Source organism: Phodopus roborovskii, unplaced genomic scaffold, assembly GCF_943737965.1.
Source record: "Phodopus roborovskii unplaced genomic scaffold, PHOROB, whole genome shotgun sequence".
Classification (NCBI taxonomy): Eukaryota; Metazoa; Chordata; class Mammalia; order Rodentia; family Cricetidae; genus Phodopus; species Phodopus roborovskii.
This window is the reverse complement of record NW_026126460.1, coordinates 17813289-17826246: the sequence shown is the minus strand read 5'-3', so window position 1 is coordinate 17826246 and position 12958 is coordinate 17813289. Positions and strand designations below refer to the sequence as shown.

Sequence of the window (12958 nt, the reverse complement as noted above, 5' to 3'; positions counted from 1 at the left end):
CTAAAACAGAGAGACAGACCTTGGGAGGCCCACTGAGAGTTTACATTCCCCTAAGTTATCTGCGTCATGGCGGTTTCCTCTTAATTTGGAAAATCCAATGTTATCCACTTTCATAACTGCAAAAATCTAGGTATTCAAAACTATTTTGCAAAAGAAATGCTGCTATATAAGTATAAAGATTGTATTCTAATGTTACATAAAAATGTCAAAGACTTTTTTTTTTAGTATAAGCAAAAAATGGTGTCCAGCAATAGTTGTTCATTACTTATTAACAATAATTGTTAGCGAGTAATTTCTATATACTGATGAAGGGATTTCTTGGTATCATGTAGCTTCTATAAGAGCCTAAGGAAGTGGACTATTTATATTGCTATGCTTATGTAATAGATGTGGAAAGAGAGACAGAAAAATGTTGATTAGCTCAAAGAAAGTTGGTACCTTGGAGAAGTACCTCTGCCCATGTTTGTAGCTAAATTGTCTTAAGATCTGTTTAACTTATGTGAAGTAGATTTCCTAGAAAAAAAAAGTCATGTTTTGAAACTGAATGTGGGAATGAAGGAAGATGGCCTGCTGTGGCAAATGCCCATTGGCTACATCAAGGCATTGCTGATAGCTATTGTTAGTGCTACTAGAGTAGCTTGTTGGTACACAGTACATCTGTTTCTGTGTATGGTCTAAAACCATCAATAAGATGTCTTTTTCCTCCTCCCCCCTTTCTCCTCCTTTTCTTCATAGTCAGTGAAGGCCTGAACCAACCTACGGAAGACTCATGCTTTGACCCTTACACAGTTTCCCATTACGCCGTTGGAGAGGAATGGGAGCGATTATCTGAATCTGGCTTTAAGCTCACATGCCAGTGCTTGGGCTTTGGCAGTGGTCATTTCAGATGTGATTCATCTAGTGAGTAGCTTGCTTTGTCAACCAACTTATTCTTCCATCTCTTCTAGTCTCATGCATTTGCAGTAGTTGGCCACAGAAGCATGTTTGGCAGATGCAGGCTCTTCCAAACATGATGCAAACAAAAGTATACTGTTTGACTCAAAGTAACATTTTGCATCATAGAAGAATGATGGGAAATTTTACTTGTTGAATATTACTGCATTTCAAGATTCATGTGCTAATCCACTATTCATTAAAAGGTGTTTGTAGTAGTGATAAACTCTTTTTGAAATGTTTAGTTATGGGTAACTTGATGAAGTTAACTCACCAAATTACTTTTGATCTTTAGTGTTGAGTAAGGACAGAGGAGAACGCATTCACAAACACTATCTTTTCAATATAAGCAGACATGCATATATATATATATATATATATATATATATATGCATGTCTCTCTGTCTCTCACACACCCTCACCATATACCTACATACACACCCCACAGCCAGATATCCCAAACGTTGCTAGTAATATATGGAAAAATATCCATGTAATACATTTAACATTTAATGGTCAAGTTCAGGGATGGGGAGATAAGTGACCCTAGTTTCATCTCTAGAACCTACATGGTATCAGTTCCCACAAGTTGTCTTTTGACCTCTATATATGAACTGTGAGACATGAATTTACATATATACATATACAATTCATACACATGAAAATAAACAAACATAGTAAAACTTTCAAAGTCAACTTCTGCTGGAAAAATATTTGATTGTCAAATTTTAAAGAGGTTCATGTTTTGTTTTTTCAAATTATTGGTGGAAATGATCTTAAGAATTATCTACAGTGTCTAGAAATTTTAGTTTTGGAGTGTATAACCATTTATTTAGTCTTTGTTTTTGGAAGTATTATTATTGGTAGTTTTGTGGGGTTTTTTTTTAATGTGGTGATCATTCTGTCTTAAGTACAATCCTATGGGTAATTATAGAAACCATATTCCATGGATTTGCCATCGTTTTGTTAATTGTCACATTTGTTCTCTTCATTTATGTGAATCAGGTGGTAGCCAATAGACACCAGCTGATTTCTCTTTAATGTTTAATTAAACTTTTGTATCTAGGATCTCTGCAAACCACATAATACTTTTTTTTTTCCTCTAATACATTTTAGTTTTCCATAATTGTAAGGTGTAAAAAGAGTCAAATGAATCTATGAAATGGTTTTGGTAATAGTATTGTCTTAACACTGACCTGGAAAATATTAAATATTAAATGTTATCATGAATGTTTATCATAGGGAATGTGATCTTCGACTTTCCACTCTGGATTTATGTCCTGTCCCATGACATGACATGTTCTGCCTGTCATGGGAGTCAAAACACAAGTAACTCTTTGCCAATGGTGTCCCCACCTTACAGAGTGGTGCCATGACAATGGTGTGAACTACAAGATTGGAGAGAAGTGGGATCGCCAGGGAGAAAATGGCCAGCGGATGAGCTGCACGTGTCTTGGGAATGGAAAGGGAGAATTCAAGTGCGACCCCCGTACGTCATCCTAATGGTTTCTAGACACCTGAGTACTCTCACTTCCCTAACTTAGCCAAACACTCATTTACAGGACGGGCGGGAGACAGTGGGTTTGTCAATGTTGTGGTTGGGCAATCAGTAGCATGCTTCAAGAGAGTCATGACTGAATGTTATGTCCAAGCATTCTGGCACCTTCACAACCTGAGCACTTTGATCATCTGCAGTGAAGTGTTATAAGTAGACTCAGCATTTGAAATGTGAATTCCATCCTCCCATCAGGCCTACTGCTTTGAAACATCTCTCTCTGATTCACTTAAGTTGGTTGATGAGATTGGGCCTGTGCTCATGCAAGTCTATGGCAGGTCCATCAACTTGAACCTGCGTGGTTGTCATTGGTCTTACAACTGTTTCTTATTTGTGTGCAGATGAAGCAACGTGTTATGACGACGGGAAGACCTACCATGTAGGAGAACAGTGGCAGAAAGAGTATCTCGGGGCCATTTGCTCCTGCACATGTTTTGGGGGCCAGCGGGTAAGACTGGTGGTGTTTAGATATAAAACACAGAGGGGGGGGCCAACATGGATGTGCTGAGTGCATAGGGGCCTCTTTGAAGAGTCCCTAAGGTGAAGTCCTTCTTGTGAAGAGATCCCTCCCCACTTGTCCCTAAATTTTTCAGGCTGGCCTGTTTGTCCTCACCTGAACTGTAGCACTAAGCCTCCAGCGCTGGGCTGATGGTCTAGCATCTCAATACCTTATTCTAATAAAATGCCACTTTTTTTTTATGCCCTTGCTCACTCTAAAAATAAATCTCTTATCACTCCAAGGCTGAGCTGAGTAATAATGGACAAACAGGGAACAGGAAGTGCCTCTGGCTCTTAATGACATACTTGGAGACATTAAATTAGCATACCCTGTCAAGCCAAGCTAATCGCTAATTCTGCCTAATACAGCTCTAGTTGGGCTGGAATCAGCAAGAAGGCTTCATAGAAAAGAGAAACAAACCGCCTGGGGTGTAGGATGCTGTGTTAAGTAGGGAGGGAAGAGAGCAGAGATGTGAGCAAGCATACTCCCAGCCTAGGAAGAGCTGGTCCAGGGGGACCAGTGAGGCAATGATCCCCCTGGTGTCTTGTTAAGAAATTAGATTTGAGGAGGAAGAGAATCATGGAGGGCTGGGAAGTTCATTACTTAAGCTAGCACTTCTCAACCATTTCCAATATGTACCCTTCTTCTGTACGACAGTTTATATTCCATCTTTGAACAATTGAAGTTTCAAAATGGCTTCTAACTTAGAGTCAGGTGTGACGGCGCATGCCTTTAATCCCAGCACTGGGAAGGCAGAGGCAGGTGGATCTCTTGTGAGTTCAAAGCCACCCTGGTCTACAAAGCAAGTTCTAAGACAACCAGGGCTGTTACAGGGAGAAAAGGCCTGTCTTGAAAAACAAAAAGCAAGCAAATAAAATGGAGTGTAGTATGTATTCATTTATTTTTGAGGCGGGGCTCCCTCTCTGTTGTGTAGGTCTGGCTATCCTGGAACTCACTATTTAGACTGGGCTGACCTTAGCTCCCAGCAATCTGCCTGCCTCTGCCTCCTGAGTACTGGGATTAAAGACATGTGCCACCATTATGCCTGGCCTTATTTCTTAGTTTTTTTTTTTGTTTTTTTTTTTGTTTTTTTTTTTTGTTTTTTTTTTTTTAAATTATAAAAGGAAAGTCTTATTCAAGTTAGGCAAAAATGGCTGCTGAACTAAAGAATAGCGCCCCTGTCCGTGAGCTGCAGAGGCCACTCCAGCAGTGGAAGCCAGAGTCTGCGCCTCTCTTCATGTCTTCTTCAGTGTCTACTTCCCTTTCCCTAAGGTTTTGCAAATGGTAACATCTTTACCCCATCAGCTCTAGCTTTCCCTCATCTCAGCTCAATAACAATGAGGAAGTGAATCTATTTCCAGCAAAATGCAGGGAGAAGCACAGGCCCATTGTGGTTTCTTCCTGTATCCCATCCCATCTCTGGCCAGAGCTGAGGCTGCAACGCTATAGGCTAGGGAGGTTTTAGAAGGGACCACACAGAGAAAGAGCCCAGTTATCCAATTCCTCCTGAGGCTCATCGTGTCTTCTGGCTCCTTCCAAGTCATTCCTCTGCTCTGGGCCTGTTTCCTTCACTGGAAAATGGTGGAGTTTGTCTACACGTTCTCAAGTCACTGTTAGGAGTCATCCGGGCCTGGAAGACATCCTCTACTTAAAGCAGAAAGCCTACTGAGGGGGAAGGTAGATGAGCAGAGCTTGCACAGGAAAAGAATCGAATATTTCAGAAGAAAAGCATATGTAGATAGCTATGTTAAGTGTAAGATATAGCTACAAGCCAGCTATATTCTAAGAGTTGTAAATGCATGAAGGCATATTTGGAGCTTCCTGTTTGATTAATGGCTTAAGTTACCAATGCATAAGACCTGAAATTCTATAACTCAAGCACTAAATTATGATGCCGTCAGGTTATCACAAAGCCCATTTAACTTCATGTCTCTCTTCTCAGGGCTGGCGCTGTGACAACTGCCGCAGACCTGGGGGTGAACCCAGCCCCGACGGCACCACTGGCCACACCTACAACCAGTATACTCAGAGATACAACCGGAGAACAAACACTGTAAGTGTTCAAAACCACAGTGCCTTTCCTTGAATGCAGTAGTTAGGTGCATAGTAGGGAGTCTGTGTATAGATACTTTAGTTTTCTTTTTTTCTTTTTTTTTTTTTCTTTTCTTTTTTTTTTTTTTTTTTTTTTTTTAGGGAACCAAATGATTTTTGTTTTTTGAGATAGGGTTTCTCTGTGTAGCAGCTCTGGCTGGCCTGGAACTCACTTTGTAGACTAGGCTGGGCTTGAACTCACAGAGATCTACCTGCTTCTGTCTCCCGAGTGCTGGGACTAAAGGTGTGTGCTACTATTCCCAGCTTTTTTTTTTTGCTAAATGGTTTTTATTTGGAAGAAGTCTTTTGTGGCTGGGGAGGTAATTCAGTGCTGAAGACACAAGTTCAATTTCCAGAACCCATGTAAGAAAGCTGGGCACTGTGGCAAATCCTTGTAATCCCTTTCTTGAGGAGACAGAAATGGGAGGAGTCCTTGGGATCAGCCAGCCTAACCTAATTGAGGCTCATGAGACCCTGTCTCAAAAATCAAAGGGAGGCAACATCCTGCATGTCACCTAAAAGTTAACCTCTAGCCCCTTACATGCATACACACACACAGTCTTATGAATGACTTACATAGAATTCTGTACTCTAGAACAGAATTATAACTTGTTTTAAGTTACTAAATTCCTGAGCATTGTTTATTGCTCAGCACATTTTTTTTTTGTTTGTTTGTTTTGTTTTTTTTTTTTTTTTTTTTTTTTTTTTTTTTTTTTTTTTTGAGACAGGGTTTCTCTATGTAGCTTTGGAGCCTATTCTGGCACTCACTCTGTAGACCAGGCTGGCCTTGAACACAGAGATCTGCCTGCCTCTGCCTCCTAAGTGCTGGGATTAAAGGTGCGTGCCAACAATGCCCGGCATCCCTTGATTCATTCTTAACATCACAACAGCACATTATTAGTCTTTTGAGACAAATCTCCCCTCCACACTTTGGTTTTCCAGAGTATTTGCTATTGATGTTTTTCTTCTGTTTTGGCAGAATGTTAACTGCCCGATTGAGTGCTTCATGCCGTTAGACGTGCAAGCTGACAGAGACGACTCCAGAGAGTAACATTTTCAACCCGGAAGAAGAAGTGTCTCTCTGTCAAGGTCAATCCACACCTGAGTGATGTTAGCGGACCCTCCGTCTTTGAGTGTTCATTTCTCCCTTAAGTCTTCTGCTCTGGAGTCAAGTTCTCAGCTTCAGCTCACCTCACAGCTTCTCCAAGCATCATCATCCTGGGGGGGATGTTCTGAGACTTCTCTCACTAATAGCAGGTGGTTACTTGTTCTGCCTGTGAGTAGTTGGCACCACCCAGTATTGTTTAAGAAAATCAAAGATCCTTGTGATTGGTTTCCATAGGAAAACACTGGTAGCCAACATGAAAAATGTCTTGAATGGTAGTACCCCAAATCTGGAGTCAGCAAGTTCCCCAGACACTTCTGCTTTACTATAACCATATGGCCTGCAGCGTTGTCAGGAGGCATGTCCTGTAGCTGTGTGTTCAAACATCTCACTGTACTCACTCTGTCCCAACAATTCTAATTACCTAGAAATATCCTTCTCTTATCTGTTATTTATCAATTTTTCCCAGTATTTTTATACGGAAAAAATTGTATTGAAGACACTTAGTATGCAGTTGATGAGAGGAATTCAGTATAATTATGGTTGGTGATTATTTTTATACTGTACATGCCAACACTTTACTACTGTGGAAAGACAAGTGTTTTAATAAAAAGATTTACATTCCATCATGTGAAGGTCACTTTCTTTTTTTTAACATAAGGTGTTTGGGAAGAAAAATCACAATCTTTGTGAATTTGATTCAACAAACATTTGAAAAGCCACAGTGTGCTGGGTTTGGGTGACTTCTAAACATAGACATCTGCCTGTCCCTATAGAAGCACAGATGTAGTTTTTGTCATCTATATTCTTGACTGTGGTTCTGCCTTAACAGATTTAAGTGGATTCGAATATTTTTTAGCCTTGCTAGCTAGTAGTTCAGAGGTATAACTGAAGTAATTACCTTCATTACTAAAAGATTTGTTTCCAGTGTGTGTGTGTGTGTGCATGTGTACACACATGTATGTGTAGATGCCCATGGAGATCAGGAGGCCTGAAGGAGATGCTAGGTCCCTTGGAGCTGGATACAGAGGTGTTTGTGAGACACTGGGATTTGAACTCATGACTGAGCTTCACATTCGTTCTCTGATTTCTCCAAGCCCTGTAGTTCTTTTTTTAACTATCATAGACCTTTGCTTCTTTGTTGAATAAATACCTATTCAAGGAGATCACTTGCAAGGGAAACAGGATGGCTGAGCCATGACAATTACTTGAATGTCATATGTCGATCTCAGTCTAGCCTGTCTTGATTCAGGTCAACTGCCATTTTGAGTATGAGTTGATGAACTCCTAGCTCACAGATCGCCTACTCTTGGTCTGCAAAAGTCATTTCCTTTTCAATTTCACCTTGGAATAACAAGATTTAGGGATTTCCGAATTTCTGTTTTGAGAATGGGGCATGTGGCTCTCAATGGTGGAGCACTTACCTAGAATGTAGGGGGCTTTAGGTTCACTACCTAATATCTTATATCCATCCCACCTCAAAATCTGAGATTTGAAATAGGAAATAGTAGCATAGAAAACCAGTAAAAAGTTCATGATTGTCTTAGTGTTCTGTTGCTCCTCTTACAAAGGAGGTATTTAATTGGAGGCTTGCCTACAGTTTCAGAAAATGAGTCCCATGATCATGGCACACAAGCAGGCAGGCTCAGTGCTGGAGAAGTAACTGGGAATTCTACATCCTGACCTGCAGGTGGACAGATGGAGATACTGGGCCTATTGTAGGTTTTTGAGACCTCAAAGCCCAAACCCAGGGACAAATTGCCTCCAACAAAGACACCTAATGCTTCCCAAGCAGTTCACCAACTGGGACCTAAATATGCAAATATAGGCGCCTATGAGGGCCATTCTCATTCAAACCACTACAATTATTAATTAGTAAGATTCAGAAAATACTATTATATCATAATTCAGTAAAAAGAGTACTTCAGTAAACACCTGGCAAAGAAACAATTCATAAAGATGTCTTCTTGGTTCATTTGCTAGAAGACATCCTAGGGTTACTTTTGACTTGATATGTAGTTTGCAAAATGCCTTGACATTTACTTCTCATTGGGGGGGGGGGTGAGGTTTCAAAGCTTAATTTTTCAGAGAACCCAGCTCAGATGAGTTTCCTTACAAACCAGAGGCCCAGCCCCTGAGTTTTTGCTTAAGATTACTAAATCAGCTTTTCTAATCCAAGAGTCTGCAACCTAGCTGCAGTGAACCTATCAAAACAAAACAAAACAAAACAAAACAAAAAGAGTTAGGCCTGTTTAGCTTACTCCTCCAATCACATTGCTTAGAAGACTGAAGCAGGAATATTGTCATGCATCTGGGCTACACAGAAGTTTTGGGCTTGACAAGCAAGATCCTGCTTTAAAATAAAAGAAAGATATCAAAGGACAGCTCAGTGTGATGGCACACATGTGTAATGTCAGCACTTGGGAAGTGGGGACAGGAGAATGTTGGGTTTGAGCCCAACCTGCACTGGACTACCTGACCAAACTAGGCTACACGGAAGGCCATGTGTTAGAAAAAACAATATGACTGGGGAAGGGGCTGGGAGTGAGCACTTGCCAGATATATGAAGCCCTGTGTTCAATGATCGATGCATAAAATGGTATGGCACATTTGCAATCCTAGCACTATGGAGGTGAGGTTGAAGGATCAGAAGTTCAAGGCCATCATGAACTACATGGGGAGCTGGAGGCCACCCTGAGTTACAGAAGACCCTGCTTTCTCCCACTACTACACAAAAGTCCTAAGAAGTAGACTCAGGTGCTTATAATGGCTGTCTGCCATGGATGGGTCATAACTTCATCGAAGAGAGGATTGGCTCATACCAGTCTTCACCTAAAGCTCCCTGAAGCTGTGGGGTGTGAGCTGCAAGAAAGCCTGCAGCTTGACTTTGCTCAAAGGTCTTTGTAGTTAAAAACATGAAGATTAGCAGGGTGTGGAAGCTCATACCTGTAAGCCCATCACTGGGGAGGGAGAGCCAGCAAGATTCCCACAGGCACAAAGCCAGCCTGATCTACATAGCAAGACCCTGGCATAAAAGGCTACAAAGCAAACATGTGTGAAGAGCAGGTTTCTGGCTGATGCTACGCTCCAGACAGCCTGCAAACCACAAGCCAAAGCAGAGAGTCCCTGAAACACAGCTAATTGGACTGACTTAATTGGCTTTTGTGTGGAAACATACAAAAAAAAAAAAAAAAAAAAAAAAAAAAAAAAGCTTCATGGTTAAGATTAAAAAATACCAACAGGGGGTTGGCGAGAGCTCAACTGTTAAGGGCTCATCACTGCTCCTGCGGAGTCCAGTTCTAACACCATATCCAGTGGCTTACAGCTGCCTTTAACTCCAGCTCCTGGAGACCCAAAGCCTCTGGCTTCCAAAGGTCCCCGCATTCACAGGCTCATACTCATACAGACGCACATGTGGGTGCTGGTAACCAAACCCTGGTCCTCTGCAAAACTTTAACCACTGAACCATTTCTCCAGACCCCATAAAAAAAAAAAAAGGCTCAGCAGCAGCAACTTGGTCTTTCCTGTGGTACTCCTATTGCTTTTCCTTCTGACTCTTGAGACAGAATCTCACTGTATAGCCAAGCCTGGCCTCAAACTTGCGGTAGTCCTCTTTCACCTTCTCAGGTGCTAGGATGAATGGCCATGACCATCACGACCTAGTATTTGGCTGGACAGTCAAAGCAACACATTGGACTACGTGAATCCCTTTTTGGACAGCATAATGCAGGAAAGGTAAAGCTCTTTCCCACTGGTCCTTTCCCAGTAGAACAGCTGCTTAGTATTTCGGAAGACCTTTACATTCTTCACTGACTCGCGTTGCCGAGTCCCCCCTTGAACAAGGCAGATTGCCAAGGCCTAATTAAAACAGACTTGGTTGGGTTTGGGCTAGAGATAGATAATTCAAGATAACTCAGTTAAAACTAGTGAAAACTAGAATTTTAAAAGAAAATAACAGTTTTGAAATTTTACTCTGCCTGGCCAAAGTTGATTTGTAATGAATTATGTTGTTCTGTATTTATATTGTTTTCATCTCTAATGATCTGAATGAATTATGCAAATTAGTCTATAATAATGTCGCTATAAGCCTGTAGGGCACACTTTCTAGGGAGGTGAATGAATGAGGAGGTAGAAACCACAAGTATAGGAAATGGCTCTTCCTATTTAATTATATTTCCATGGAAAATTCTATTGCATTTCTATTCATATGAAACTCATTACGGTGATTAAGAAACATCACATCAGCACATTTAAGTGCAGCAATTGCCCTATTCAGTAAGTTCCCATTACCGCAGTAGGGAAATTGGCAGGCTACAATTTTTTTTTTTTTAAAAGTCTCACTCTCAGGGTTGCAGTGCAACTGTTGAAAAATAAAAGCATTGTTGGGGCTTCTGGTATTTGGAAAGAAGATCTAAAGATGACTTGAGGCTGTCAAATCAGAAGCAGCAGGAAAATCAGGAAGACAGCCTCGCACAGACTAACCAAGTTGTTGAAGAGTCTAGGACAGGCCCCAGGATCATTCAGTGACAAAAGGTGTTGGCTGCCAAGTCTGACGACCTGAGTTCAATCTTTTGGTGGAGGAATTGACTCCTGCAAGTGTCCTCTGACCTCCACACGAATGCTTTACACACACACACACTTTAAAGATTATTTGGTATTTTCATTTAAAATAGTTTTATTATCAGTACCATCCTACTCTATTTTCATTAAAAGATTCTATTTGAAGTAAAAAAAAAAAAAATACCTCCATAAATTACAAATGAAGAGAATACTGCTAAGAAATGAAAGAAAAGAGAAAGTGTTCTCCAGCTAAAATCCCTGACTGGGAAATTTCTCTCAACATTCCTCAGTGGAGTCAGATATGAGATATGAAATCATGTTCTACATTTCCTTAAAATCTCATTACTTACTCTTCAGAGACAGAGATTTTAACAACTTTAGGAGTCAAATCTACCTGTAAAATAGCGCTTGTGAGCCTCTTGGGGGAAGGTTCTACAGACAGGCAGTCTGGGGTCACTGTCAGCAGTCTGCACTGGCTTGGGTGGGTCTGGGTCTGTAGCCCCTGTGAAGCAGGCTGCACACCATGCAAGCTCCATCGGGTCAAATGTACAGGCCAAGTGTCCTACCAGTGAGCACCCGGCATCAGTGCTTTGAATTTTGTGTATGGTATGTGCTTATGTACAACTGGATGTGTGTGTTGGGAGTGCATGTACCTCTGTATTACACATATAAAACCAGAGGTTGTCTGGTGTCCTCTATCATTCCTGGCCTTATTCCATTGAGAAGGGGTATGCCATTGAAGCTACCATTTCTGGCCAGGTTGGTGACCTAAAAAACCCACAAATGCTCCCAAATGCTACAGTCCTGTCCCAGCACTCCACCCCTTTGTACACCAGACTGGCCTGGAACTGAGATCCACCTGCCTCTGCCTCCCAAGAGCCGGGAGCAAAGGTGTATGCCACCACTTCCTGGTACAAAAATTTAATATTAGCATTTTTCATGGTCATTTCCATCCATCGTTTTCTCCTACCAGTTCCCATACTTCCACATGCACAAAGATGTGAGAATAGCCAGCATTATTTCCTAAACAGTATTGAACATGTGACAGGTAGTACTTGGCATGTCCTTTAGTATTTTATCTCATCTATTCTTCAGAAAAAAATGTATTACTATATTGCTACATCATAGAGTTGAGCATGAGGCTACAGGAATCAGCAACATCACATATCTCACGCACGAGACTCGAACCAGAGGTTATCCTGCCTCTTTAAGGGGTCCATCTCCATTCTACAGTCCACAAAGTACACGTGTAAAGAAGCACGGTCATGATTACTCACCTGCTGAGTTATCCTAAAAGGCAGGTAGATCATCTCCTGGAGAAAAAGATGGGGCCATGATCAAGAACGGGGAGATGGTGTGTGTGTGTATGTGTATGTGTGTGTGCGCGCACGTGTGTGGTGGTGGTGGTGGTGCTGGAAAAGTTTTACCTTTGGGCCTCATTGTTGATGTTAGTAGATATCACAGATGGATGACTTCTTACAAGTTAAGATTAATCCCTGCCCAGCAGTGTTCAGCAAAAATAAGGTTTAAGAGTGTCCAAGAACAGAAGAATCTGGGCTGAGAGCTTTATAAGAGTAACCAGAAGGAAGCAAGAGTCAAGGGACCAGGCAACTAGTGAAGAGGCACCTCTCATGGGCCAGGGGTGGGTTTCTTCCCATGCCCAGCGGCTTCAACTTCAGCACACTCATTAATGATCCAGGTATTTTATGATCTGGGTCTTGTGAGCCAGATACATCTTTGAGTTTTTCATTTCAAGTTTTCATTTTTATTTATTCAAGGCAGTGTATAGTTACGAATTCTCCAGTTGCTTTAGGACTTAGCTGTTTTGCTGTCGAGACTCTCCCACAGTGATTAACTTCTTGACCTGGTTACCTCCACCAAGTTACCCCAAGCACAAAGTCACAGGCATCAGGGACATGGGCTTGTGAAGAGTGATGCTTTGGTCTGTTTGGCAGGGTGGTGGCAAGATAAGCCTGCTGACAGCCCTAAACTTACGGCATTTTGTAAGAACTTATCAACAGACGTTGTTGTATGGGGACACTGTCATGGGTTTACTCAAAACTCTTGTTCCTGAAGGGAGGACACATCAACTACCCTGCCTCAAGCTCTGCATGACTGTGGGCTAGGGCATGCAGAAGCAACCATGGTAAGCATTACACAGGTAATTCCTAGTAAGAGGGTATCTACATATGGGACAGAAGTATAAAGCAGATGA

General features: G+C 41.5%; 1 protein-coding gene across 12 annotated transcripts in view; it reads left to right on the top strand.

The window, feature by feature from the left end:
• The window catches only part of Fn1 (fibronectin 1), a 65304-nt gene extending 58492 nt beyond the window's left edge, over positions 1-6812 (top strand). For all 12 annotated transcript variants that reach the window (XM_051190423.1, XM_051190431.1, XM_051190426.1 and 9 more), the window contains 5 exons: positions 736-900; positions 2297-2422; positions 2830-2936; positions 4930-5040; positions 6058-6812. In XM_051190423.1, coding sequence (XP_051046380.1) covers positions 736-900; positions 2297-2422; positions 2830-2936; positions 4930-5040; positions 6058-6129 — 581 coding nt within the window. In that variant the 3' untranslated portion in view covers positions 6130-6812. The remainder of the gene's footprint in view (positions 1-735; positions 901-2296; positions 2423-2829; positions 2937-4929; positions 5041-6057) is intronic.
• Positions 6813-12958: the final 6146 nt, after the last annotated feature.